Source organism: Crinia signifera, chromosome 2, assembly GCF_055691185.1.
Source record: "Crinia signifera chromosome 2, ASM5569118v1, whole genome shotgun sequence".
Classification (NCBI taxonomy): Eukaryota; Metazoa; Chordata; class Amphibia; order Anura; family Myobatrachidae; genus Crinia; species Crinia signifera.
Window position 1 is genome coordinate 400,310,795 of NC_139218.1, and position 26,007 is coordinate 400,336,801.

General features: G+C 53.2%; 1 protein-coding gene across 6 annotated transcripts; it reads left to right on the plus strand.

Moving 5' to 3' along the window:
* Positions 1 to 762: 762 nt before the first annotated feature.
* On the plus strand, positions 763 to 26,007 carry LOC146058314 (ecto-ADP-ribosyltransferase 5-like). Of its 6 annotated transcripts, none has more exons than XM_083170572.1 (7): positions 763 to 1,777; positions 17,706 to 17,831; positions 18,179 to 18,285; positions 18,571 to 18,668; positions 22,773 to 23,478; positions 24,424 to 24,456; positions 25,804 to 26,007. In XM_083170572.1, the coding sequence occupies exons 4-7, from the start codon at positions 18,621 to 18,623 to the stop codon at positions 25,893 to 25,895; spliced, it is 879 nt and encodes a 292-aa protein (XP_083026698.1). In that variant the 5' UTR covers positions 763 to 1,777; positions 17,706 to 17,831; positions 18,179 to 18,285; positions 18,571 to 18,620; the 3' UTR covers positions 25,896 to 26,007. The 6 variants fall into 6 exon arrangements, with proteins under 6 accessions (XP_083026698.1, XP_083026699.1, XP_083026697.1 ...); XM_083170567.1 differs by having other exon boundaries at positions 764 to 1,777; positions 18,571 to 18,680; XM_083170568.1 differs by having other exon boundaries at positions 764 to 1,777; positions 17,706 to 17,826; positions 18,571 to 18,680.

Consider the following 26,007-nt stretch of genomic DNA (forward strand, 5'->3'; position numbering starts at 1 on the left):
CTGTCAGGTACAGCCCTACACACCTGTCAGGTACAGCCCCCCTACACACCTGTCAGGTACAGCCCTACACACCTGTCAGGTACCGCCATAAACACCTGTCAGGTACAGCCCTCCTACACACCTGTCAGGTACAGCCCTACAGACCTGTCAGGTACATCCCTACACACCTGTCAGGTACTGTACATCCCTACACACCTGTCAGGTACATCCCTACACACCTGTCAGGTACAGCCCTACACACCTGTCAGGTACCGCCCTACACACCTGTCAGGTACATCCCTACACACCTGTCAGGTACAGCCCTACACACCTGTCAGGTACATCCCTACACACCTGTCAGGTACAGCCCTACACACCTGTCAGGTACCGCCCTACACACCTGTCAGGTACAGCCCCCCTACACACCTGTCAGGTACATCCCTACACACCTGTCAGGTACAGCCCTACACACCTGTCAGGTACATCCCTACACACCTGTCAGGTACAGCCCTACACACCTGTCAGGTACATCCCTACACACCTGTCATGTACAGCCCTACACACCTGTCAGGTACAGCCCTACACACCTTTCAGGTACCGCCCTACACACCTGTCGGGTAAAGCCCCCCTACACACCTGTCAGGTACAGCCCTACACACCTGTCAGGTACAGCCCCCCTACACACCTGTCAGGTACAGCCCCAATACACACCTTTCAGGTACATCCCTACACACCTGTCAGGTACAGCACTACACACCTGCCTCGTATAGCCCTGCATCCTACCAGGTACAGTCCTGCACACTTCTCAGGTACAGCCCCCCTACACACCTGTCAGGTACAGCACTACACACCTGCCACGTATTGCCCTGCATCCTACCAGGTACAGTCCTGCACACTTGTCAGGTCCGGAATCTCACCTTAGACCCTATTATGGTTTTTATTTGAAAAAAAAAAAAGACATTTTATATAGTTAATAAAATAGAGTCATTATGGTTGGTCTCCTGTTCAAATACAGTATTTATGATGTGTTTTGGATGCAGTAAGAGCTGATTCCAATTACAACCAGAACAGGTGGGCAGTGGTTTCAAATGATGGAGGGTATTTAACCCTGACTGTTGGCTAGTGAGCATCACCTTGATAAAACTGTTGAATCAGCGAAACGTGTCGCCATTGTGCCCGAAGATCACACCAGCAAAGAACCCACAGAATCAGTGACCGAGCCAGCCCCTCTTTACATTTGGAAAGGTGCAGGACATCCACTCTGGTATCATCCACTTACCTAACTGTGGCTGGCCAAGCCCAATCTGGTAGGAACTGATTCTGGTTCACTTGCAAAGGCAAATTCTCTCTCTAATGGACAAAACCATGTGCACTGCAGGTGGGGCAGACGAGAGTTAGATTTAGGTTAGTTATATTGTTTCTGTGCAGGGTAAATACTGACTGCTTTATTCTATTACTGTTATTTAGACTTAAATTTGAACACACCCCACCCAAATCTAACTCTCTCTGCACATGTTACATCTGCCCCACCTGCACTGCAGCATGGTTTTGCCCATTAAAGATTTAGCATTTGGGATGAGGTCTGAATCAGGCCCATAGTGGGATTGTGACGGTTTTCTTGATGATTCAGAGTTTGCCACAACTGAGGGTGTCACAATGTGAGTCCTTATAGTGGCATATTGTGTAATTGCTGTTGCAGCTGTCACGCTGAGGTCTAATTACAACATCTCGGGCACAGGGCCTGTAATACGGGGACCTGAGAGACGGACGCAGCAGCTCCACGGGCAGTGCCCACCGGGTGACTAATGCCTTTGTTCTCTGTGCTCTCTCCCCTCTCTCCCTGCTGTCACTTTCTCTCTAGGTCTGTCTCTCTCTTTTTGTGCGCGTATCTCCCAACGTCCTTATGTTTGCAGGCAGCAGTGTCACGTAGATGGGAGTCCCCGGGTCACTACTGAGCAGAGCAGTGGGGAATAGATTCTGTGTGCGTATCTCCCAACGTCCTTATGTTTGCAGGCAGCAGTGTCACGTAGATGGGAGTCCCCGGGTCACTACTGAGCAGAGCAGCGGGGAATAGATTCTGTGCACGCGTGGGGAAGTGATTGCACAGTTTAGCCCTCCCTTATGGAGCTTAGCTCGGCATACATTTCCCCACCGAGTCCCTGGGGCTGAAAAAATCAGGCTGATCGGGGGCGGAGCTGATGTCACATGACTTCCCCTCACACACCTGGGCACATCGCTCACCGTATAATGATTCCCCAGTGTGCGCAGTCTGTGTGTAGCCCAGGACTTACTCAGCGGCTGTGATAGAATCAGGCTGATCGGGGGCGGAGCTGACATCACATGACTTCCCCTCACACACCTGGGCACGCCGCTCACCATATAATGATTCCCCAGTGTGTGCAGTCTGTGTGTAGCCCAGGACTGACTTAGCAGCTGCCATAGAATCAAGATGACCATACACGCTGCAATTGCATCGCACAGTAGAAAAAGTATGTGCTGCACATACTTTTTGTACTGCTTTCAGGTCGCATTGCACGCGCATTGCATGCTAAACTCATGCGAAACGCATGCCATGCGATGCGTTCTAGCCCATTACACATGTGATTCTTGCAGCATATATGGGCATCTTTAGGCTGATCGGGGGCGGAGCTGACATCACATGACTTCCCCTCACACATCTGGGCACGCCCCTCACCATATAATGATTCCCCAGTGTGTGCAGTCTGTGTATAGCCCAGGACTTACTCAGCGGCTGTGATAGAATCAGGCTGATCGGGGGCGGAGCTGACGTCACATGACTTCCCCTCATACACCTGGGCACGCTCCTCACCCAGGGCCGGTGCAAGGTTTCTTGGTGCCCTAGGCAAAATGTCTGTCAACTCCCCCCTGCCCGTCACCTACACCACTAATTAACAGTCAGTTAGGAGAAAGTGCATAGGCTGTGTCATATATCCTTCCCATAAGCATATAAAAAATATATCTAACTAAAATAAAGGTACTCTTTACCTAGAACGGCGCCCATCGCGACCATCGAATGCACTAAAAAACGGGTGCGATGCGATGCCCGCGATGGCCGCGATTTCCCATAGGGACCAATGTTAAAAATCAGATTGGACGCGATTTTAGTGTTCAATGCCTCAATGCCCGCGATTTTTCCATAGGAAACAATGTTAAATGGGCCACAGAGCCCTAATAGTCCCCCTGAAGTGTGAAATGGCCCCCACAATTTTTAACGGCACCCCACGATCAACGTCAACCCGATGCGTGGCGAGCGCAGCGAGCCCGCTAGGGGCGGCGGTACGCGTCCTCCGACCTTTTCATACCCCCACTATCCACGTCGGCGTGGAGTTGAGAATAGAATAGTGTGGCGAGCGCAGCGAGCCACCGAGCCCGAAGCGTGGCGAGGGGACGCGGATACCTTCACAGGTAAACGCGTCCCCTCGCGGGCTTCACAGGTGTCCGTGTCGCCACGGACACCTGTGAAGCCCTCGAGGGGACGCGTATAACTGTGAAGGTATCCGCGTCCCCTCGCGGGGCTCGCCACGCTTCGGGCTCGGTGGCTCGCTGCGCTCGCCACACTATTCTATTCTCAACTCCACGCCGACGTGGATAGTGGGGGTATGAAAAGGTCGGAGGACGCGTACCGCCGCCCCTCGCGGGCTCGCTGCGCTCGCCACGCTTCGGGTTGACGTTGATCGTGGGGTGGCGTTAAAAATTGTGGGGGCCATTTAAGACTTCAGGGGGACTATTAGGGCTCTGTGGCCCATTTAACATTGTTTCCTATGTAAAAATCGCGGGCATTGAGGCATTTAACGCTAAAATCGCGTCCAATCTGACTTTTAACATTGATCCCTATGGGAAAATCGCGGGCATCGCGTCGCACCCGTTTTTTATGTACCCGCGATGCCCGCGATTTTTTACCCCCGACGCCCGCGATTGTAATCGCGGGCGCCGTTCTAGGTAAAGAGTACCAAAATAAATACCCAGCATATCAACCCTTCACCTGCACTGCGGAATAATACAAGTCATCAGTTTTCTGGAGGGGGCTAGGGATATGCAGGACGGTGGAGAGGCGAGACACATGGTAGTAGGGAGGGGATAAAGAGACACAGATAGGAAGGTGGCATAGATAGTGCAGGGTGGTAGTAAGATGGCATAGAGAGGCACAGGGTGGTAGGGAGGAGATAAAGAAAATCAGGGTGGTAGGGAGGGGACAGCAAGAAGTAGGGAGGGGATAGAGAGAGGCGCAGGGTGGTACAGAGAGGATAGAGTAGGGTGGGGTGATAGTGAGGAAATAGACACTGGGTGGCAGGGAGGGAATAGAGAGATGTGGGAGATAGACACAGTGAGTTAGGGAGGGGAGATGATCACAGGAACCCCAGTACATTTGAAGGAATGAAGTGACAGTGAACAAAGCACACACACACACACACACACACACCGTACACTGTCCCCATATACATACTACATATAACAGGGCTGCCGACTTTTTAATGCTCCTCTCCCGGAGAAGAGACTTTCCTTACCCGATCGGGGGGCGGGGCTTGACTGTAAGGTCATTAAGTGGGTCCCCCAGATTCCGGGAGGGTTGCCCACCCTTCCGGGGGGCCGGGAGGGGGACCCGATTTTCGGGAGACTCCCGGGAATTCCGGGAGGGTCGGCAACCCTGACATATAATGCCTCACTCATACATACAACCATACACTGCATACATTCAAACAATTGTGCATTCCCCTCCTCCCCAGCCAGGGCCCCGGAGACTCCAGGCAGTCACTAATCCAGGTGCTATATATCACAAAATAGCATCTTACCACAGGCCGGGACAGTGAAGGGAGGTGTTACTGCACACCGCTGCTGACACCGTCTCCCTGCGGGTCCCACTGCTGGCTGCTTTTTCCCGGGGCCTGCGCTGCTCCGGGCTGTCATTCGGAGGCAGGGGCAGGAAAGGGGCGGGTCTCGGCCTGTGATTGGCGTCCGGAGCCGCCCTGGATCTATGTAAGGAGAGAGACGCCTGGGGAGGCTCTGACAGGACACTCATGGCCTGGTCCCCTGGCCCGCAACGTGGGGACACTGGCTGCTGCACTGACTGCTCCTGCTGGAGTACCCAGCACAAGAAGACAAACGGAGGATCACCCCCGCCCTCCAGTGGCTGGCGCCCTAGGCAGCTGCCTAAAGCGCCAGCCCTGTCCTCACCATATAATGATTCCCCAGTGTGTGCACTCTGTGCGTAGCCCAGGACTTACTCAGCGGCTGTGATAGAATCAGGCTGATCGGGGGTGGAGTTGATGTCACATGACTTCCCCTCACACACCTGGGCACGCCCCTCACCATGTAATGATTCCCCAGTGTGTGCAGTCTGTGTGTAGCCCAGGACTCAGCGGCTGGGATAGAATCAGGCTGATTGGGGGCGGAGCTGATGTCACATGACTTCCCCTCACACACCTGGGCACGCCCCTCACCATATAATGATTCCCCAGTGTGTGCAGTGTGTGTGTAACCTAGGACTTACTCAGCGGCTGTGATAGAATAAGCTGATCGGGGGCGGAGCTCACGTCACATGACTTCCCCTCACACACCCGGGCACGCCCCTCACCATATAATGATTCCCCAGTGTGTGCAGTCTGTGTGTAGCCAAGGACTTACTCAGCGGCTGTGATAGAATCAGGCTGATCGGGGGTGGAGCTGACGTCACATGACTTCCCCTCACACACCTGGGCACGCCCCTCACCATATAATGATTCCCCAGTGTGTGCAGTCTGTGTGTAGCCCAGGACTTACTCAGCGGCTGTGATAGAATCAGGCGGATTGGGGGCGGAGATTACGTCACATGACTTCCCCTCACACACCTGGGCACGTCGCTCACCATATGATTCCCCAGTGTGTGCAGTCTGTGTGTAGCCCAGGACTTACTCTGCGGCTGTGATAGAATCAGGCTGATCGGGGGCGGAGCTGATGTCACATGACTTCCCCTCACACTCCTGGCCACGCCCCTCACCATATAATGATTCCCCAGTGTGTGCAGTCTGTGTGTAGCCTAGGACTTACTCAGCGGCTGTGATAGAATCAGGCTGATCGGGGCTGAGCTGACGTCACATGACTTTGTAAACACCTGAAGAGGGGTTACCTTGGATGCGGTGGGGGTTGTGCTTCCCCGATCCCACGGGTTTAAGTCTGGAGTCTTCTCGTGATGCAGGACTGGACACAGGACAATGGACAACAGAATTAAGTTGACCTTTTATTCTAAAACCGGTCACTGCGACCGTCAACCTCTTTCACGTAATGACTTAACAATATTTTCACAACATCACAGTACAATAAAGGCAGTATACCTTAATCTATGCAAAAACAACATGAATATTCTCAGTATACTTAGATAATAACAATGTATCCTCCACCGACTATGGGGGTCACTCAGTACCTGGCCTATCGCTGTGGCTTGGAGAGCCAGCACTAACCTCCGCTGGACGGGTATACTATTTACGTTTGACTGCAGTGATAGGACCAAATGCGAGTACACCTTACTACACACTGTACATTCACAATTTTATGTCAACAAATCATCATCAAATAAATACACAAGCTAAGCCTGCGTACCCGGGTGCACCCTCTGTTACTTTAAGACCGGTCAGTCCTGTGATAGGGCCTATGCATAGGACTTAAGGTAATTGATTACTTTTCTCGCGGATCCAATAGGGGGTCGCAATTTGGTGCTTGGCCCACCAGGTGGCGGTATTGGTCCACAGGCAAATCCTTCTCAGTCACTGGTAGGGGTAGTTGGCAATAAGGCAAGGAGGCCCGGGAGCCCTTATAGTCGCTTATGTTTCCTTGCGTAAATGAACGTGACAAGTGGGGCTTCAGTAAGGGTGCAGGCTAAAACAGTTAGAGTCATCCTACAAATCTCTAGTGGGTGCAGTTAAGTGGCTACACAGCCCAACAACTTATGCAGGTAATGTTGCAGTGGGCAGGTCTCTTCCTCTATGTGTCCCTCTCCACAATATACGGGGGTGTCGGCATCACTTGCCCCAGGGGCAGACTTACGTTTGGGAGGCACTTTCTGTGCTGATTTGGAGTGAATCACTCCGGCGCTGTGCAGTCTTCAAGAGCCACACTCCTTGTGGTGTCCTGGCGGCAACTGGTTCCCATGATGACCTGCAAGGGCCACAGGCCTCTCCGATGGCCCGGAGCTGCTGGCTGCTGGGGGAAGGTCATCGGGGGTCACGCAACACGCGCGCCCCGGCCTCCGGCTGTCTGTTGTACAGGGGAGTCAGCGGGGGTCACGCAACACGCGCGCCCCGTCTCTCTGCTGTGGCGTACTGCTGGGGAGGTCAGCGGGGGTCACCTCCGTGCAGCCCGCTTCTCCGTGCCCGGCTGGAATGTGTCAAGGCGCGCCGCCACAGACTTCGACCACTGCCCTCGGTTTCTTGGTGACCATGTAGGGCTCGGCCTCCCAGGTATGGCGGACTCTACGCCGTGGACGTCTGTTAACCATAGGGGTGCGGTAATTCCACTCCTCTTCAGCGACCGGCTTCTCTCCTCTATTGGCGGGGACGAGGTTCACTTCTGAGAATGAATGCCGCGAGACTGGCCTTAGGGAAATCGACGCCGCCATCTGCCCACTTTGACACCGATGAGCACGCCTGCGGAAAGGACACCTGTCGAGGTCCGGCCGGTTTCTTCTCGCTGGCAGCCCACCTGGACCAGTCACGTCCACCGCCTTGGCACCCTTTTCCTCCTCTACCACGTCGAACTCCACCATCTCGCCTTCTCTGAGACTGTACGAAGATCTCCGCGAGTGGCTCCTCCTAAGGGCTGTCCGGTGGAGAAAAATGTCATCCCTCGTGTCGTTCCGGTTGATGAAGCCATACCCCCTTCGGACGTTAAACCACTTGACCGTCCCTTGGGTACGCGGGGCCAGCACTCTCTCGCCCACTTGGCTCCCCTGGATGCAGATGATATGCTGTTGGGTGAATTCTCCAGCCTGGTCTTGGTTAACTGGTTCTTGCTTTAACGCTGCAATCAGCTCCTCAGGGCAATTCCTTAATATGTTCATGCCCAGGATGATGGGGGCGACTCTTCCTTTCCCACAGGTGATCACTAAATACCCCTGCCTGGGTAACCATGTTCGTCCAATCTGTAAATCGGCTTCCCAGTACCCGTTGCAGATGACCTCGCGGCCATTGGCAGCGACCACCTTCACCTGAGTGAGGGGCTGTCTGAGCGGTACTTCTTTTCCCCAATACTTTTGGAGAGTGGGTAGCTGTATCATGGATATCTGTGACCCAGTGTCGATCGTGGCCACTGCCTCTATCCCATTGATCACCACTGGGATCCTCGGGCATTGTCCTACATATTGGGCCCACCATTCCTCCGGGTCTGAGTCTACTCCCGGCGTTCTCCCCGAGGTTCGGCCCTCTCCCTCGGGGCATTGGAGTTTAAATGGTCGGGTGAGGGGCAGCTTCTCTCGACGTGCCCGGCCTCCTGACAGTGGCGACAGATGGGTCGACCTTGATGGTCAAATTGGTCCGAGGCTCGCCTCCCATATTCCCGAGGCGGGTCCCATCGCCTCCGGTTTGACGGCTGCCTTTCCGCCCTCCATCTGGCTTCCTCGTGGTCCGACGTGGTCTGTTGCACCAGCTGGCGTATGTCCCGCTGCATAGCTGCCATCCCGAGGGCCAGGTCTTCTACCTGACGTTGGAGGGCCTGCTCTGAATCATCCGCTGGTGGTTGGCCACCCCGGCTGGCTGGGCCCTTCAGTCGGCCGACTTGTTCCGAACTCGAGGCTATGGCTCCTCGGGCCCCCACCATCTCCGGGTATTCCACCTCGGGGTCCACGTGGTTCCCGACGGTCAAGATGGCGGCGTTCTTAAAATCAGCAAAGGACTTCCCCGACATCTGCATCCTTAGGAGTCGCAGTTGGGTCTTAATGTTGGAGTTCGACACCCCTTCCACGAATTGGAGTGTGAGCGCCTCATCACTGTTACGCACCTCATCCTTGTCGGCCGCTTGGATGAGCCTCAGGGTCTTTTGTAGACTTATGGCGAAGTCCCGGAGGGTTTCGCCTGGTCGCTGTTTCCGACCGTAGAGTTGCATCTTCAAATCTGGGAGGGTGGCGGTCTCGAAGATCGTGGCTAGCCGTTCCAAGATCTGGTCGGTGTCCTTCCTTTGGTCGTCCTCCCATGATTCGACCTCGCTGAGGGCCGAGCCCGTGAGTTGGCCGATGAGGATCTGTACCCTCTGCTCTTCTCTCGGGATGTAGAGCTGGGCCATGGACTTCATCTGGTTCTTGAAGGCTGTAAATGTGGCACCCTTGTTGGGGTCCCCACTGTATGTCAACATCCATGGAGCCCCGAAGTAGTAGGGTAGTGTAATGGGAGCGTGAGATCCCGTCGCGGGTGCAGGTACTACCACTGGGGTGGCCACCTGTGGTTCGGCGTTGGGGGGCACAACGGGTGCCTGCCCGCCCCCGGCCTGTGGTGTGTCCATCCTGGGATTGGATTATACTCCGCGTCGACTAAATCCTGTTCGTGACGCCAAAGAATTGTAAACACCTGAAGAGGGGTTACCTTGGATGCGGTGGGGGTTGTGCTTCCCCGATCCCTCGGGTTTAAGTCTGGAGTCTTCTCGTGATGCAGGACTGGACACAGGACAATGGACAACAGAATTAAGTTGACCTTTTATTTTAAAACCGGTCACTGCGACCGTCAACCTCTTTCACGTAATGACTTAACAATATTTTCACAACATCACAGTACAATAAAGGCAGTATACCTTAATCTATGCAAAAACAACATGAATATTCTCAGTATACTTAGATAATAACAATGTATCCTCCACCGACTATGGGGGTCACTCAGTACCTGGCCTATCGCTGTGGCTTGGAGAGCCAGCACTAACCTCCGCTGAACGGGTATACTATTTACGTTTGACTGCAGTGATAGGACCAAATGCGAGTACACCTTACTACACACTGTACATTCACAATTTTATGTCAACAAATCATCATCAAATAAATACACAAGCTAACCCTGCGTACCCGGGTGCACCCTCTGTTACTTTAAGACCGGTCAGTCCTGTGATAGGGCCTATGCATAGGACTTAAGGTAATTGATTACTTTTCTCGCGGATCCAATAGGAGGTCGCAATTTGGTGCTTGGCCCACCAGGTGGCGGTATTGGTCCACAGGCAAATCCTTCTCAGTCACTGGTAGGGGTAGTTGGCAATAAGGCAAGGAGGCCCGGGAGCCCTTATAGTCGCTTATGTTTCCTTGCGTAAATGAACGTGACAAGTGGGGCTTCAGTAAGGGTGCAGGCTAAAACAGTTAGAGTCATCCTACAAATCTCTAGTGGGTGCAGTTAAGTGGCTACACAGCCCAACAACTTACGCAGGTAATGTTGCAGTGGGCAGGTCTCTTCCTCTATGTGTCCCTCTCCACAATATACGGGGGTGTCGGCATCACTTGCCCCAGGGGCAGACTTACGTTAGGAAGGCACTTTCTGTGCTGATTTGGAGTGAATCACTCCGGCGCTGTGCAGTCTTCAAGAGCCACACTCCTTGTGGTGTCCTGGCGGCAACTGGTTCCCATGATGACCTGCAAGGGCCACAGGCCTCTCCGATGGCCCGGAGCTGCTGGCTGCTGGGGGAAGGTCAGCGGGGGTCACGCAACACGCGCGCCCCGGCCTCCGGCTGTCTGTTGTACAGGGGGGTCAGCGGGGGTCACGCAACACGCGCGACCCGTCTCTCTGCTGTGGCGTACTGCTGGGGAGGTCAGCGGGGGTCACCTCCGTGCAGCCCGCTTCTCCGTGCCCGGCTGGAATGTGTCAAGGCGCGCCGCCACAGACTTCGACCACTGCCCTCGGTTTCTTGGTGACCATGTAGGGCTCGGCCTCCCAGGTATGGCGGACTCTACGCCGTGGACGTCTGTTAACCATAGGGGTGCGGTAATTCCACTCCTCTTCAGCGACCGGCTTCTCTCCTCTATTGGCGGGGACGAGGTTCACTTCTGAGAATGAATGCCGCGAGACTGGCCTGAGGGAAATCGACGCCGCCATCTGCCCACTTTGACACCGATGAGCACGCCTGCGGAAAGGACACCTGTCGAGGTCCGGCCGGTTTCTTCTCGCTGGCAGCCCACCTGGACCAGTCACGTCCACCGCCTTGGCACCCTTTTCCTCCTCTACCACGTCGAACTCCACCATCTCGCCTTCTCTGAGACTGTACGAAGATCTCCGCGAGTGGCTCCTCCTAAGGGCTGTCCGGTGGAGAAAAATGTCATCCCTCGTGTCGTTCCGGTTGATGAAGCCATACCCCCTTCGGACGTTAAACCACTTGACCGTCCCTTGGGTACGCGGGGCCAGCACTCTCTCGCCCACTTGGCTCCCCTGGATGCAGATGATATGCTGTTGGGTGAACTCTCCAGCCTGGTCTTGGTTAACTGGTTCTTGCTTTAACGCTGCAATCAGCTCCTCAGGGCAATTCCTTAATATGTTCATGCCCAGGATGATGGGGGCGACTCTTCCTTTCCCACAGGTGATCACTAAATACCCCTGCCTGGGTAACCATGTTCGTCCAATCTGTAAATCGGCTTCCCAGTACCCGTTGCAGATGACCTCGCGGCCATTTGCAGCGACCACCTTCACCTGAGTGAGGGGCTGTCTGAGCGGTACTTCTTTTCCCCAATACTTTTGGAGAGTGGGTAGCTGTATCATGGATACCTGTGACCCAGTGTCGATCGTGGCCACTGCCTCTATCCCATTGATCACCACTGGGATCCTCGGGCATTGTCCTACATATTGGGCCCACCATTCCTCCGGGTCTGAGTCTACTCCCGGCGTTCTCCCCGAGGTTCGGCCCTCTCCCTCGGGGCATTGGAGTTTAAATGGTCGGGTGAGGGGCAGCTTCTCTCGACGTGCCCGGCCTCCTGACAGTGGCGACAGATGGGTCGACCTTGATGGTCAAATTGGTCCGAGGCTCGCCTCCCATATTCCCGAGGCGGGTCCCATCGCCTCCGGTTTGACGGCTGCCTTTCCGCCCTCCATCTGGCTTCCTCGTGGTCCGACGTGGTCTGTTGCACCAGCTGGCGTATGTCCCGCTGCATAGCTGCCATCCCGAGGGCCAGGTCTTCTACCTGACGTTGGAGGGCCTGCTCTGAATCATCCGCTGGTGGTTGGCCACCCCGGCTGGCTGGGCCCTTCAGTCGGCCGACTTGTTCCGAACTCGAGGCTATGGCTCCTCGGGCCCCCACCATCTCCGGGTATTCCACCTCGGGGTCCACGTGGTTCCCGACGGTCAAGATGGCGGCGTTCTTAAAATCAGCAAAGGACTTCCCCGACATCTGCATCCTTAGGAGTCGCAGTTGGGTCTTAATGTTGGAGTTCGACACCCCTTCCACGAATTGGAGTGTGAGCGCCTCATCACTGTTACGCACCTCATCCTTGTCGGCCGCTTGGATGAGCCTCAGGGTCTTTTGTAGACTTATGGCGAAGTCCCGGAGGGTTTCGCCTGGTCGCTGTTTCCGACCGTAGAGTTGCATCTTCAAATCTGGGAGGGTGGCGGTCTCGAAGATCGTGGCTAGCCGTTCCAAGATCTGGTCAGTGTCCTTCCTTTGGTCGTCCTCCCATGATTCGACCTCGCTGAGGGCCGAGCCCGTGAGTTGGCCGATGAGGATCTGTACCCTCTGCTCTTCTCTCGGGGTGTAGAGCTGGGCCATGGACTTCATCTGGTTCTTGAAGGCTGTGAATGTGGCACCCTTGTTGGGGTCCCCACTGTATGTCAACATCCATGGAGCCCCGAAGTAGTAGGGTAGTGTAATGGGAGCGTGAGATCCCGTCGCGGGTGCAGGTACTACCACTGGGGTGGCCACCTGTGGTTCGGCGTTGGGGGGCACAACGGGTGCCTGCCCGCCCCCGGCCTGTGGTGTGTCCATCCTGGGATCGGATTATACTCCGCGTCGACTAAATCCTGTTCGTGACGCCAAAGAATTGTAAACACCTGAAGAGGGGTTACCTTGGATGCGGTGGGGGTTGTGCTTCCCCGATCCCACGGGTTTAAGTCTGGAGTCTTCTCGTGATGCAGGACTGGACACAGGACAATGGACAACAGAATTAAGTTGACCTTTTATTCTAAAACCGGTCACTGCGACCGTCAACCTCTTTCACGTAATGACTTAACAATATTTTCACAACATCACAGTACAATAAAGGCAGTATACCTTAATCTATGCAAAAACAACATGAATATTCTCAGTATACTTAGATAATAACAATGTATCCTCCACCGACTATGGGGGTCACTCAGTACCTGGCCTATCGCTGTGGCTTGGAGAGCCAGCACTAACCTCCGCTGAACGGGTATACTATTTACGTTTGACTGCAGTGAGGACCAAATGCGAGTACACCTTACTACACACTGTACATTCACAATTTTATGTCAACAAATCATCATCAAATAAATACACAAGCTAACCCTGCGTACCCGGGTGCACCCTCTGTTACTTTAAGACCGGTCAGTCCTGTGATAGGGCCTATGCATAGGACTTAAGGTAATTGATTACTTTTCTCGCGGATCCAATAGGGGGTCGCAATTTGGTGCTTGGCCCACCAGGTGGCGGTATTGGTCCACAGGCAAATCCTTCTCAGTCACTGGTAGGGGTAGTTGGCAATAAGGCAAGGAGGCCCGGGAGCCCTTATAGTCGCTTATGTTTCCTTGCGTAAATGAACGTGACAAGTGGGGCTTCAGTAAGGGTGCAGGCTAAAACAGTTAGAGTCATCCTACAAATCTCTAGTGGGTGCAGTTAAGTGGCTACACAGCCCAACAACTTACGCAGGTAATGTTGCAGTGGGCAGGTCTCTTCCTCTATGTGTCCCTCTCCACAATATACGGGGGTGTCGGCATCACTTGCCCCAGGGGCAGACTTACGTTAGGAAGGCACTTTCTGTGCTGATTTGGAGTGAATCACTCCGGCGCTGTGCAGTCTTCAAGAGCCACACTCCTTGTGGTGTCCTGGCGGCAACTGGTTCCCATGATGACCTGCAAGGGCCACAGGCCTCTCCGATGGCCCGGAGCTGCTGGCTGCTGGGGGAAGGTCAGCGGGGGTCACGCAACACGCGCGCCCCGGCCTCCGGCTGTCTGTTGTACAGGGGGGTCAGCGGGGGTCACGCAACATGCGCGCCCCGTCTCTCTGCTGTGACGTACTGCTGGGGAGGTCAGCGGGGGTCACCTCCGTGCAGCCCGCTTCTCCGTGCCCGGCTGGAATGTGTCAAGGCGCGCCGCGTCTTCTCTCGCTCTCCTCCCCTGGAGGTCGGCGGGGGTCACCCGACGCAGACGTGTCTCCGGGTGTCTTGTGCGGCTGCGGCAGGCACTTCACTCGGCCTGTCTCCTCCACGCTGCTGCTGGGCTGCCCTCTTTCCGCGCTTCCTCTCTCGCACGTGAGTACACCCTGCCCCTTCCTCCTACCACGCTGCTCCTATATTCCGCCCCTTCCTCCTCTTCCCCTGTCAGTCACTCCGCCCGTCACTGGGGGTTAACCCCTTCACTGTCCTGGGGCTTACAACTTCCCCTCACACTCCTGGCCACACCCCTCACCATGTAATGATTCCCCAGTGTGTGCAGTCTGTGTGTAGCCCAGGACTTACTCAGCGGCTGTGATAGAATCAGGCTGATCAGGGGCTGAGCTGATGTCACATGACTTCCCCTCACACACCTGGGCACGCCCCTTACCATATAATGATTCCCCAGTGTGTGCAGTCTGTGTGTAGCCCAGGACTTACTCAGCGGCTGTGATAGAATCAGGCTGATCAGGGGCGGAGCTGATATCACATGACTTCCCCTCACTCACCTGGGCACGCCCCTCACCATATAATGATTCCCCAGGGTGTGCAGTCTGTGTGTAGCCCAGGACTTACTCAGCAGCTGTGATAGAATCAGGCTGATCGGGGGTGGAGCTGATGTCACATGACTTCTCCTCACACACCTGGGCACGCCCCTCACCATATAATGATTCCCCAGTGTGTGCAATCTGTATGTAGCCCAGGACTTACTCAGCGGTTGTGATAGAATCAGGCTGATCGGGGGTGGAGCTGATGTCACATGACTTCTCCTCACACACCTGGGCACGCCCCTCACCATATAATGATTCCCCAGTGTGTGCAATCTGTATGTAGCCCAGGACTTACTCAGCAGCTGTGATAGAATCAGGCTGATCGGGGGCGGAGCTGACATCACATGACTTCCCCTCACACACCTGGGCTCGCCCCTCACCATATAATGATTCCCCAGTGTGCACAGTCTATGTAGCCCAGGACTTACTTAGCGGCTGCCATAGAATCAAGATGACCATACACGCTGCGATAGCATCGCACAGTAGAAAATGTATGTGCTGCACATACTTTTTGTACTGCTTTCGGGTCGCATCGCACGCGCATTGCCAGGGGCGTAACTAACTATTTTGCGCCCCCCCGCCGCACGTTTTTTCGGCGCCCCCCCCCCGCACACACCTAACCTGCCCCCCCCCTTCTTACCCGTACCTGTCCTGCACCCTGCACCCGCGGTCTGCGTCTTGCCCGGCTCTCTGCCGGGACCTGCCTGACCGTCACGGTCCCGGCTGTCTCCTGCTGGTGCAATGAAAACTGACTCTTAGAAAATGGCTGCCCCATACTACAGACAGAAAACTGTCTGCAGTATGGGGGCAGCCATTTTCTAATTGTCAGTTTTCATTGCAGCAGGAGCTGGCCGGGACCGTGACGTCAGGCAGGTCCCGGCAGAGAGCCGGGCGAGACGCAGACCGCGGGTAACAATAGCCCCGCAGCCCCCTGGTGGCGCCCCCAATTTCTCTGCGCCCCCCCGCCACCGCGGGGGCTGCGGAGCTATAGTTACGCCACTGCGCATTGCATGCTAAACACATGCAAAATGCATGCCATGCCATGCGATCTAGCCTATTACACATGTGATTCTTGCAGCATATATGGGCATCTTTAGGCTGATCGGGGGCGGAGCTGACATCACATGACTTCCCCTCACACATCTGGGCACGCCCCTCACCATATAATGATTCCCCAGTGTGTGCAGTGTGTGTGTAGCCCAGGACTTACTCAGCGGCTGCGATAGGAACAGGCTGATCGGGGGGCGGAGCTGACATCACATGATTTCCCCTCACACACCTGGCCACGCCCCTCACCATATAATGATTCCCCAGTGTGTGCAGTCTGTGTGTAGCCCAGGACTTACTCAGCGGCTGCCATAGGAACAGGCTGATCGGGGGTGGAGCTGACGTCACATGACTTCCCCTCACACACCTGGCCATGCCTGCGTATTCACTGACTCTCCCAGAAAATTGCTGGTTACCACCCACAAATGCCAGCTTCCTGTTCAGAGGCGGAACTACCATTGGTGCAGCAGGTGCATTGCACCGGGGCCCCTGAAGACTAAGGGGCCCACTTCTGCCACCCACTGCTGTATGGCATATTGTGAACTTGGGTTGGAGTGGAAGAGGAGGGCCCAAAAATGTAGTTTTGCACCTGGGCCAACCACTCATAAGTTCCGGCACTGTTCCTGTTAATCACCTTGTGTATGGTCACCAACAAAGGATTCCCTTACACATGTGCAGTCGTTCGATTATCATCTGACCTGTAAATTCCCATAACCCCCTGAATCGGTGGGTGTGGTATAGCAGGGCGACATTTGGGATTCCAACAGTCTGTATACGGACATCGGAATCCTGACTGCTAGTACTCCGAGGGGGGCGAGTGCATTGAGCCTCTCGCGCACTCAGTGCATTCACCACAGGTTCTATTCTCCCTCTATGGGGGTTGTGGACCCCTACGAGGCAGAATAACCCCTGTAAATACTAAAAGTCCGGATTCTGATGTTGGTGTCAGGGCCGCCGAAAGGGGGGGGGGGAGCGGGAACTAATTACCTGGGCCTGGCCTTGCAGGAGGGGCCCGGCGGGGCCCTGGTCCTCCCCCTTCTCTCTCTGTCCCTTCCAGGCAGCAGCAGCAGCACACACCTACACCTTGTGCTGTGCTGACAGCAGGCTCAGCATGAGTGTCTCACTGACAGTGTGAGAGCTCATGCTGTAGGTGTGTGCTGCTGCTGCTGCTGCTGCTGAGGGGGGCGATGATAATTACACCCCCCCCTTGACTTTAGAGTGTTTTTATCATACACCCCCCCCCCCCAAACATTTTGGTGGCGTGGCCTAATCACGGGAGGTGACCGTGCCTCCCGCGATTCATCCACTTCCCCCTTTTTTACCAGGGCCCGGCATGCCTCTCGGCGGCTCTGGTTGGGGTACTGACTGTCGGGAGGTTATTCAGCACCTGAATCAGGTCTCTCTGTCTTTCTCTCTCATTCTCTGACTGTCTCTCTACCTCTCTGTATGTCTGACTGTCTCTACCTCTCTGTATGTCTGACTGTCTCTCTACCTCTCTGTATGTCTGACTGTCTCTACCTCTCTGTATGTCTGACTGTCTCTCTACCTCTCTGTATGTCTGACTGTCTCTCTACCTCTCTGTATGTCTGACTGTCTCTACCTCTCTGTATGTCTGACTGTCTCTCTACCTCTCTGTATGTCTGACTGTCTCTCTACCTCTCTGTATGTCTGACTGTCTCTCTACCTCTTTGTATTGTATACCTCGCACTTGCTACTCTTCCTTTCTTTCCTTGAAAAAGCCGCTGAGACCGTTACCGGAGGCGGGGAAACGCGTTGGTTTTTACAAATTCTTTCTGCACCACAGGGGATACCACACAGGTTTACCATCAGCCCACCAGCCTAAAGGTGACTCCAGATATAGTTGGACCAAGACAGGTGATTCAGCACCATCCACTGGGAGACCGGAGGAATTACAGGTGGCAGCTGTAAGGTACCCCAAATGCAATATTGTCTGGCCAGACATTAAAACCTGGACAGTGATATTTACTAATCCATACAAAGACTGTTACCTAAACCAGTGTTCTAACTACAACTAACATACTAATGTGACCGTGATAAGCTAAAGGGAAGCAAAATCTATTTGGTTTTAAACCTATCAATTCGACACGACCGGTTGTGCAATAATCTTTTATATAACCCCCCCCTTCTTTTATGTAACATTATTGTATAAATTTTTCCTTTTTTAATTGTGGTTTAATTTTCTGTGTATGTTTTATATGTGTTTTTTTATTGGTACATAAATAAATTGCATGTACTATTTCCCCCTTTATTGCGCAGTTCTACTCTGTGTTTTTTTCTGGTAATCAACTTGGGGAACTGAGCTACCCCCCACAGAACAGCAGCAGTTAACGGGGTGTAATAGTCCGTGCTATATAACGGATTAGGTAGGTCAAACCACCCGCAGCGCAGGACTTAGCCAAAACTTTCTATCTGTCTCTCTACCTCTCTGTATGTCTGACTGTCTCTCTACCTCTTTGTATGTCTGGCTGTCTCTCTACCTCTCTGTATGTCTGGCTGTCTCTCTACCTCTCTGTATGTCTGGCTGTCTCTCTACCTCTCTGTATGTCTGACTGTCTCTCTACCTCTCTGGCTGTCTTCCTCTCTATTTGTGTGTCTGTCCCTCTCCCCCCTTTCTCTGTCCGCATCTCATGCCTCCTGTCTTTGTACAGCTCCTGTCACATAGCAGGATATTTGGGGTGAGCAGGGATCCCCCTTACCAATGGATTGTCTCCGGCTCTTCGCATGGTGCCTCTGGGTCTTCTACATGGTAAATGGTCAGGTATAATCTCTTATATATTTGGCTACATCTGTCACTCAAAGTGTGTTTGAAGCTGTAACGCTGGGTGGAGCCTCTGACTCACATGACTGACTCACATGACTGACTCACATGACAGAGAACCAGCCCAGTGAGCCCACAGATAGTGCCAGACACCCTCTGCCTCTCCATGTTACACAGCAAAGACACAGCTACTCACCAGACACACCAGGTGAGCGCCCCACACCTCCATACCTCCCAACATGACCCTCTCCAGGAGGGACAGAATGCTCTGTTTGTGGACTTCCATCTTAATCTATGATTGTCATCACCTGTTTTAAACAGGGTAATTGATAAGAAAGGTGTTTAAGCACAGGTGATGGTAATCCATAAATTAAGAAGAAAGTCCAGAAACAGAGCAATGTATCCCTCCTGGAGAGGGTCATGTTGGGAGGTATGCACCTCCCCCCCCCCATTCACGGCAACCCCACGATTAAATGGCACATGTAAAACACTGACATGGCTATGGTCGACAATGAAAAAGGTTGACATGAGTTTTTGAAGATTTATTTTTCACTTTTTCAATGTTTTCATATTCATTCTCATGTGTCGACATGGACACCAATGAAGTGCCACTCTTATGTCAACATTTACATGTGTTGACCTCTCTATGTTGATTTTTTCTTGTGGCGATTCGCGGCACCCCCCGGCGACCCCCCTCCCACGATTCGCAGCACCCCCCCCGCAATTCGCGGCTACTCCCACGATTTGCGGCCCCACCCCCTGACACCCCGCGACCCCCCCTCTAACGATTTGCGCCAACCCCCCGGGCCCCCCCTCCCGCGGTTCGCGGTACCCCCCACCCCCCGCGCCCCCCCCTACCGCGATTCCCCCCTGACCCCCCCTCCTGTCATTGCGGCAAACCCCCCGCCCCCGCGACTCACACTCCCACGATTCACTGCAACCCCTCGCGTCCCCCCTCCCACGATTCGCGGCACCCACACCCCCCGCGACCCCCCCTCCCGCAATTCACGGCATCCACCCACGACCCCTCCTCCCGTGATTCGCGAACACCCCTCACCTCCTCCCTCCCCCCCACCCCCGCTCGCGATTCACGGCAACCCCAGGATTAAATGGCACATGCAAAACACTGACACGGCTATGGTCGACAATGAAAAAGGTTGACATGAGTTTTTTGAAGATTTATTTTTCTTTTTTGAATGTTTTCATATTCATTCTCATGTGTTGACATGGACACCAATGAAGTGCCACACTTATGTCAACATTTACATGTGTTGACCTTTCTGTGTTGATTTTTTCTTGTAGCAATTTTTTTCCAGTGACAACTATGTGCACGTCAACCTACACATCATCAACCAATTCTTTGTATAATATATAACACCTGTTCTGTTTTACTGTAGGTGTTTTAAGTCAGATCTTTTACTGCTACTATTACTGTTTATGTAAATGCTTCTGAATGACAGCAACATCCTACCATCCTTCTACAAGAATATATAACCAACTAGGTGATTCATCGCGCCCCGTGCCCCCCTCTCCCGCAATTCACGGACCCCCCGCGCACCCCCCCTCCCACGATTCACGCCCCCTCCCACGATTCACGTCACACCCCGCACACCCCCCCTCCTGCAATTCGCAACCCCCCCTCCCGCAATTCACGCCCCCTCCCACGCTTTGCAGACCCCGCCCTCTCCCGCGATTCACGGATACCTGCGCCCCCTCCCTCCCTTGATTTACGGCACCCCCCGCGCCCCTCCCACAATTCACGGCACCCCTAAGCCCCTCTTTAGTCCCCCGTATACTCACACACCCCTATCACTACCCAGCTTCCTGCTCTCCTGAACCGTAATTTCCATCACTGGGGAGTCGCTGACGCTGTTTTGGCCACATGCCCCTATCATGCCTCATAGCCCAGCCTCCTGCTCTCATGCACCCGAACTCCCACCCAGTAGGAGGAGACACTGACTAAGGGCCACCATCCTGTACTACCATGCTGGACCCTCACCCACTAGCAGAAGCTGCACAGTATCTCCCACCCTCCTCTTTAGTCCCCCTTATGTCCACACACCCCTATCACTACCCAGCCTCCTGTTTTCCTGTGTCGTGACCTCCGCCAGTGGGGAGCCGCTGACTCAGAAACACCCTACTATATTATTGCACACACACACCTAAACAACATGCACACACAGCCCCCCCCCCACACCCACAAATGTCACTGTACCATCCACACTATCAATGTACATCTTACTCTGTAACCGCTTTTTAATTAAACAAAACAATACACACCCCCTTCCACATCATATGCTCTCTATTTAACACATTTCACCTATAACTCAAGTTGCAATACAGGCATCTTACATACAATTCTAACCATCTTTCTCATATACAAATGTTCACAAATTAAGGGGGCGCAGCCCCTTACGCCGGTGTGAAGAGCGCCCGTGGGGCACGATGAATCACCTAGTCTTATATACAGTATATATATATCTGTTATATATCCCATTGCCTACACTTCCAGATTGTCTCACTTCCCGCACGTTGGCACCAGTCTCCTTTAAACCCCCCCCCCCCCAGTCGAGGGTGTGTGTGTGTCCATGGGACCAAAGGTCACAGATCACGTTATTGTAGCCCCGCCCAGGGCTGCCACTAGGAATTTTGGGACCCGTGACTGATTTCCAGAGGACCCCCCCTCATCCCACTCTCCCCTTCTGCCCCCCCCCCCCACCCTTCCTTCACTTACCAGCTGACTCCTGCTGCAGGTCCCGGAGCACAGGCTTCTTCAATGCAGGACGCCAGCAGCCAATTAAAATGCAGCACCGGCTGGTGAGCCAATCAGAGCTAGTGTACCAGCAACCGCTCTGATTGGCTAACGGTACACAAGCTCTGATTGGCACAAAAGTCGGTGCAGCATCGTAATTGGCCACCGGCGTCTTGCATTGAAGAAGCAGGCAGTCGGGGGGGGGGGGGGGGAGGGGAGGGGGGGCGTTGCGGTGGGCAAAATGAGCTGACCGGGCCCTTCCAGAGGCCATGGCCCATTTCAATCCTGGAGTAGAGTTTCTAATGCCGGGCAGCTGCCTAAATTGTTCGTGATCGGCGTCATCCCTGCAACCGGCCGCATTCTTTTGACAGCACAGCCACACACCCTCCTTCCACCCCGCTCCGCTTAAAATAAGGGAGGCCAATCACAGGTTCCCAAGAATCCCGGGATTGAGCATTTTTGCATTTTTGAGACCCAAATCCCGCAATTGAAAAAATGCCCTCGTCCCCAGGCCCCGACACAGATCATGGTCACCCAACAGGTACGCTATGTGGTTGTGGAGATAGATCTACGGTGTCTAGACAGTCAGTAGGTCGACAGTAAAAGATTGACATGCAATAGGATGACAGGGTCAAAAGGTCGAGATTCAAAATGTCGTCTTGGTCAGAAGGTCGACACCCAAAATGTTGAAAGGGTCAAACGATCGACATTCAAAATATCGACAGGGTCAGAAGGTCAACGATGAAAAGTTTGACATGAAAAAGGTCCTCGTGAGTCTTCAAAAATTTTGGGTTGTCAATGTCAACATGGACCAACAATTCGCCATGCTTTATAGTCTACTTCTATGCCGACATGGATGGTGAAGTATGAAAAAGTAAAAAAGAAAGAAATCATGTTGACCCTTTCACCCTGCCAACCTTTTGCTGTCTACCGACTGACCGTCTCTCTAGACATTGTAGATCAACCGGATGCACACTATGTATCACCAACTGTCACAGTTCAAAAATCCACAGGTGACCTGGAAAACATGCGGGGTCCTGACCAGAACTGTGTGGGGTCCTGAGGACTGAGTTTGAGAACCTGTGCTCTATTTCATTTCAATATTTGCATCGCACAAGACAGGATGTTTTTGGATCTGAAAGAGCCACTAATCCACCAATTCCACAGTCACTGTGACATGTCACCAACCCACCCAGCCACAAGACGATGCCCTCACACAGATGCTGCTACCGTAGCCTAATAATCTCTGCTCTTGTCTGTAGCTTTAGAGTTTGGTGCTTGATGATGATGATGAATAAGTCTTAGGGAGCCTGCACCCATCACGGCACTTGTCTTCACAGGTGGATGGTCAGAGGGTTCAGTTGGGAATGTATGAGGACTCCTTGGATGACCAATATGTCGGGTGCCTTGACCAAATGGAGGCCCTAGCGCTGGATTTACTGATGAAGGAAAGACAGAAGGACAAGGAGTTGGACGATGCTTGGAAAGAGGCTTCTCAAACTTGGTTAATAAGAAAGTCTTCACTGAAAAGTCTTCCTGAGGGATTTAGAGACGAGCACGGGATAGCGGTGTTGGTCTACACCAATATGAACATCACAGTCTACAAGCAGCTAAACCGAGCGGTCCGGGAGTATGGCATGGACCCCCGGTCATTCATGTACCACTCATTGCACTTTTACCTCACCCGAGCACTGACTCTTCTGCAAGTCGGGTGTGATGGGAAACCAGTGACCACCTATCGAGGGTCCAGCAGGATTCTTTTTGAGCCGCCTTCAGAACCTCAGCACCATATCAGACTCAGTCAATTCGCATCTTCATCCACCGACCTCAGGCAGGCGCAGCAGTTCGGTAACGCGTCTTTCTTCAACATCACCACTTGCTTCGGGGCCGACATACGTGACTTCTCCTACTTCCCCTCCCAGGAAGAGGTGCTGATTCCAGTGGATGAGGTGTTTCATGTCTCCAAATTCATCCAGGAGGGGAACAGATTCATCCTGCGGAGCACCCAGAAGAGGTGCAGCTTTTACAACTGTGCCTACCTGGGAGGTAAGGACACGGACACGCGGGATGAGAGTGATATTAGTATATGGGTGTAGATGGGTGGGGGATGGGGCGTGGCATGACTAACCATGTACAACACATAGAGAATCGCGCCACCAGATCCTTTACCTGGTATGGGAGACTTGTCCACGTTCCCATTGGACGGCTGGATGTTGGCCTACGAGACTCTCCCTCAAATCAGGGTACAAATGTTCTTACTCTAAAGCTGCATCCCTAAAGTTATTACCAGGGGGGGGTCATTAGGTCGCCCCAATTTAGCTCAGCAGTCAAAAGGTCAACATGGGCGTTTCACTTTTTTTTGTCCCAAATGTTGACATAGTAGACACGGACACAGTGGAAGTGCACCGCGTCCCGTCACATGGCTCACTGCGCTCGGCACACTAGTTTAGTCTCTACTGTAAAAGAAGAGTCTGTGCAAGTGTCATTCTGAGAGCAACAATGGGCCTGATTCTGGTTCACTCCCAAAAGCAAATTCTCTCCCTAATGGACAAAACCATGTGCACTGCAGGTGGGGCAGATGTAACATGTGCAGAGAGAGTTAGATTTGGGAGGGGTGTGTTCAAACTGATATCTATATTGCAGTGTAAGAATAAAGCATCCAGTATTTACCCTGCACAGAAACAAAAAAACCCACCCAAATCTAACTCTCTCTGCACCTGTTACATCTGCCCCACCTGCAGCGCAGCATGGTTTTGTCCATTAGAGAGAATTAGCTTTTGCGAGTGAACCAGAATCAGGCCCTGGAATCATAGACACATACTGTATCATAGTTATGTAGCGGTCTAGGGGGCACATTTATCAAACAACATTTGCGGCTAAACCCCTAAATGCGATCAATGATAAATGGGGGCCTAGGTGAGTTACTGGAGGGAAATCAGTTACAGACTTTGTATAATGTTCCTGCGCTGACTGTTTTCTTTTTACTTTCAGGTAGAAAGAGACCAAACTGCACATATAACGCAGGTGAGTGGGTACTGCCATTGTATGTGTCATGGCACCTTAATAAGCCAATCACCACCTTGGAGACAGCCTCTCTTCCAGTGCCCTTAGCCTTCTGCTGAAGTGATCACACTATTCTGACCGCCAGCTGGGACGTTCAGAGTATCATGCTGGGGGCGACATGTTGGTGGATTCATGGCCACACTTTTAGAATCATGGGGTCTCTTTTTTACCTCTCTGGTGGCTAAAAAAAGGGAAGAATGCACAAACATTGGGGTCAGCGGATATTGCAGTCAGATACTCAGCGGGGTGTACAGCACCAGAGCTAGCTCCTATGTACTGTACACCCTGAGTGTCTGACTGCAATGCTACAAGCGATAGGTTCGTGTCCCAGGTATATCAGCATCTTTAAATGTAATAAGGGACAGTGTTACTAAATATCACAGAGATTTCAAGTTAAGTTAATGAATGTTGTAGAAGTTTTAGCGATGGTAGGGGTGGGGGGGTGGTGGGGTGGGTGGGGGGGGAAGACACAGGGGCGGTCAGGAGATGCCGGGGCTCAGAGAGGACGTAAGCGGCAGGTGGAAGATAATGCACAAGTGCTGGAAATTCCCTATTGGCCAGGTCCCGTGAGACCAGAAACCGCCATCTGTGGACCTGAAGGGCGTAGCCAGAGTGTGGGGCAGGCATCCGGTCTCAGCGATTCTATCCTGACAGCCAATGGAAGGGATCGTGCGTGCCCAAGACACTTGCACACCCCGTTCCATCTGAGCCCTCCGCCGCCCTCAGCAGCACCCCAGCAGCCTGCCCCAGCTGCCCCCAGATCCCTACCTGTCTCCCTGAAGTGGAGATGACCAGGGAAACCGCTCTACGCAGAGGCAGAACTCTGGAAGGCACTAGAGTCATCTGCCGCTGGGCTCCTGCTCCCAAGGGGGCACATTTCCTCCTCCCCTCCATTAATTGAAAGCTGTCATTATCACTTCTGTTACTGTGAGTTCTGAAATGTTTTATTCTCTCTCTCTCTCTCATGCTGATGGGCACGTGCGTGCGGGTGAGACGCCCACACGTCCCCATCAGATAGAGCGCCTGACCGCCAGCCTGCGCCATCTCAAGGGATATGGCAATTCCACGGGCTGGCTGGGAGGCGCCCCATCTGTAGTGCACGTCGACCATTTGTAGTTGTTAACCTAATCACTGTGTTGTGATTGTCGTCCGGATACCGTGCCCCACACACCGTGAGCCCATTATAGATATGCCGCTCCTCCAAGGAACAAATATTTGTATTATTGTTATTAGCCGTAACTACTGTACATACCCTGTATTTCCTGTCTGCGGATTCTCCTGTATAAGTATATAAATTGTGTCTTTCAGCTCCAGTAACAGGAAGGATCGGTGAAGCAGCGACAGTGCCCCTGCTGGCTGGTTTGGGTATTGTTGTCTTGCTACAGATTATGACCAGCTGAATCTATAGCTGTGCGTCCTGTCCCTGGAGAGAGGTGTAGTGGAGGTCCCGCAGCAGTCATTCTCCGAGAGTGGACGGCTTTCATATGTCTATAAATAATAACATTTTATGAA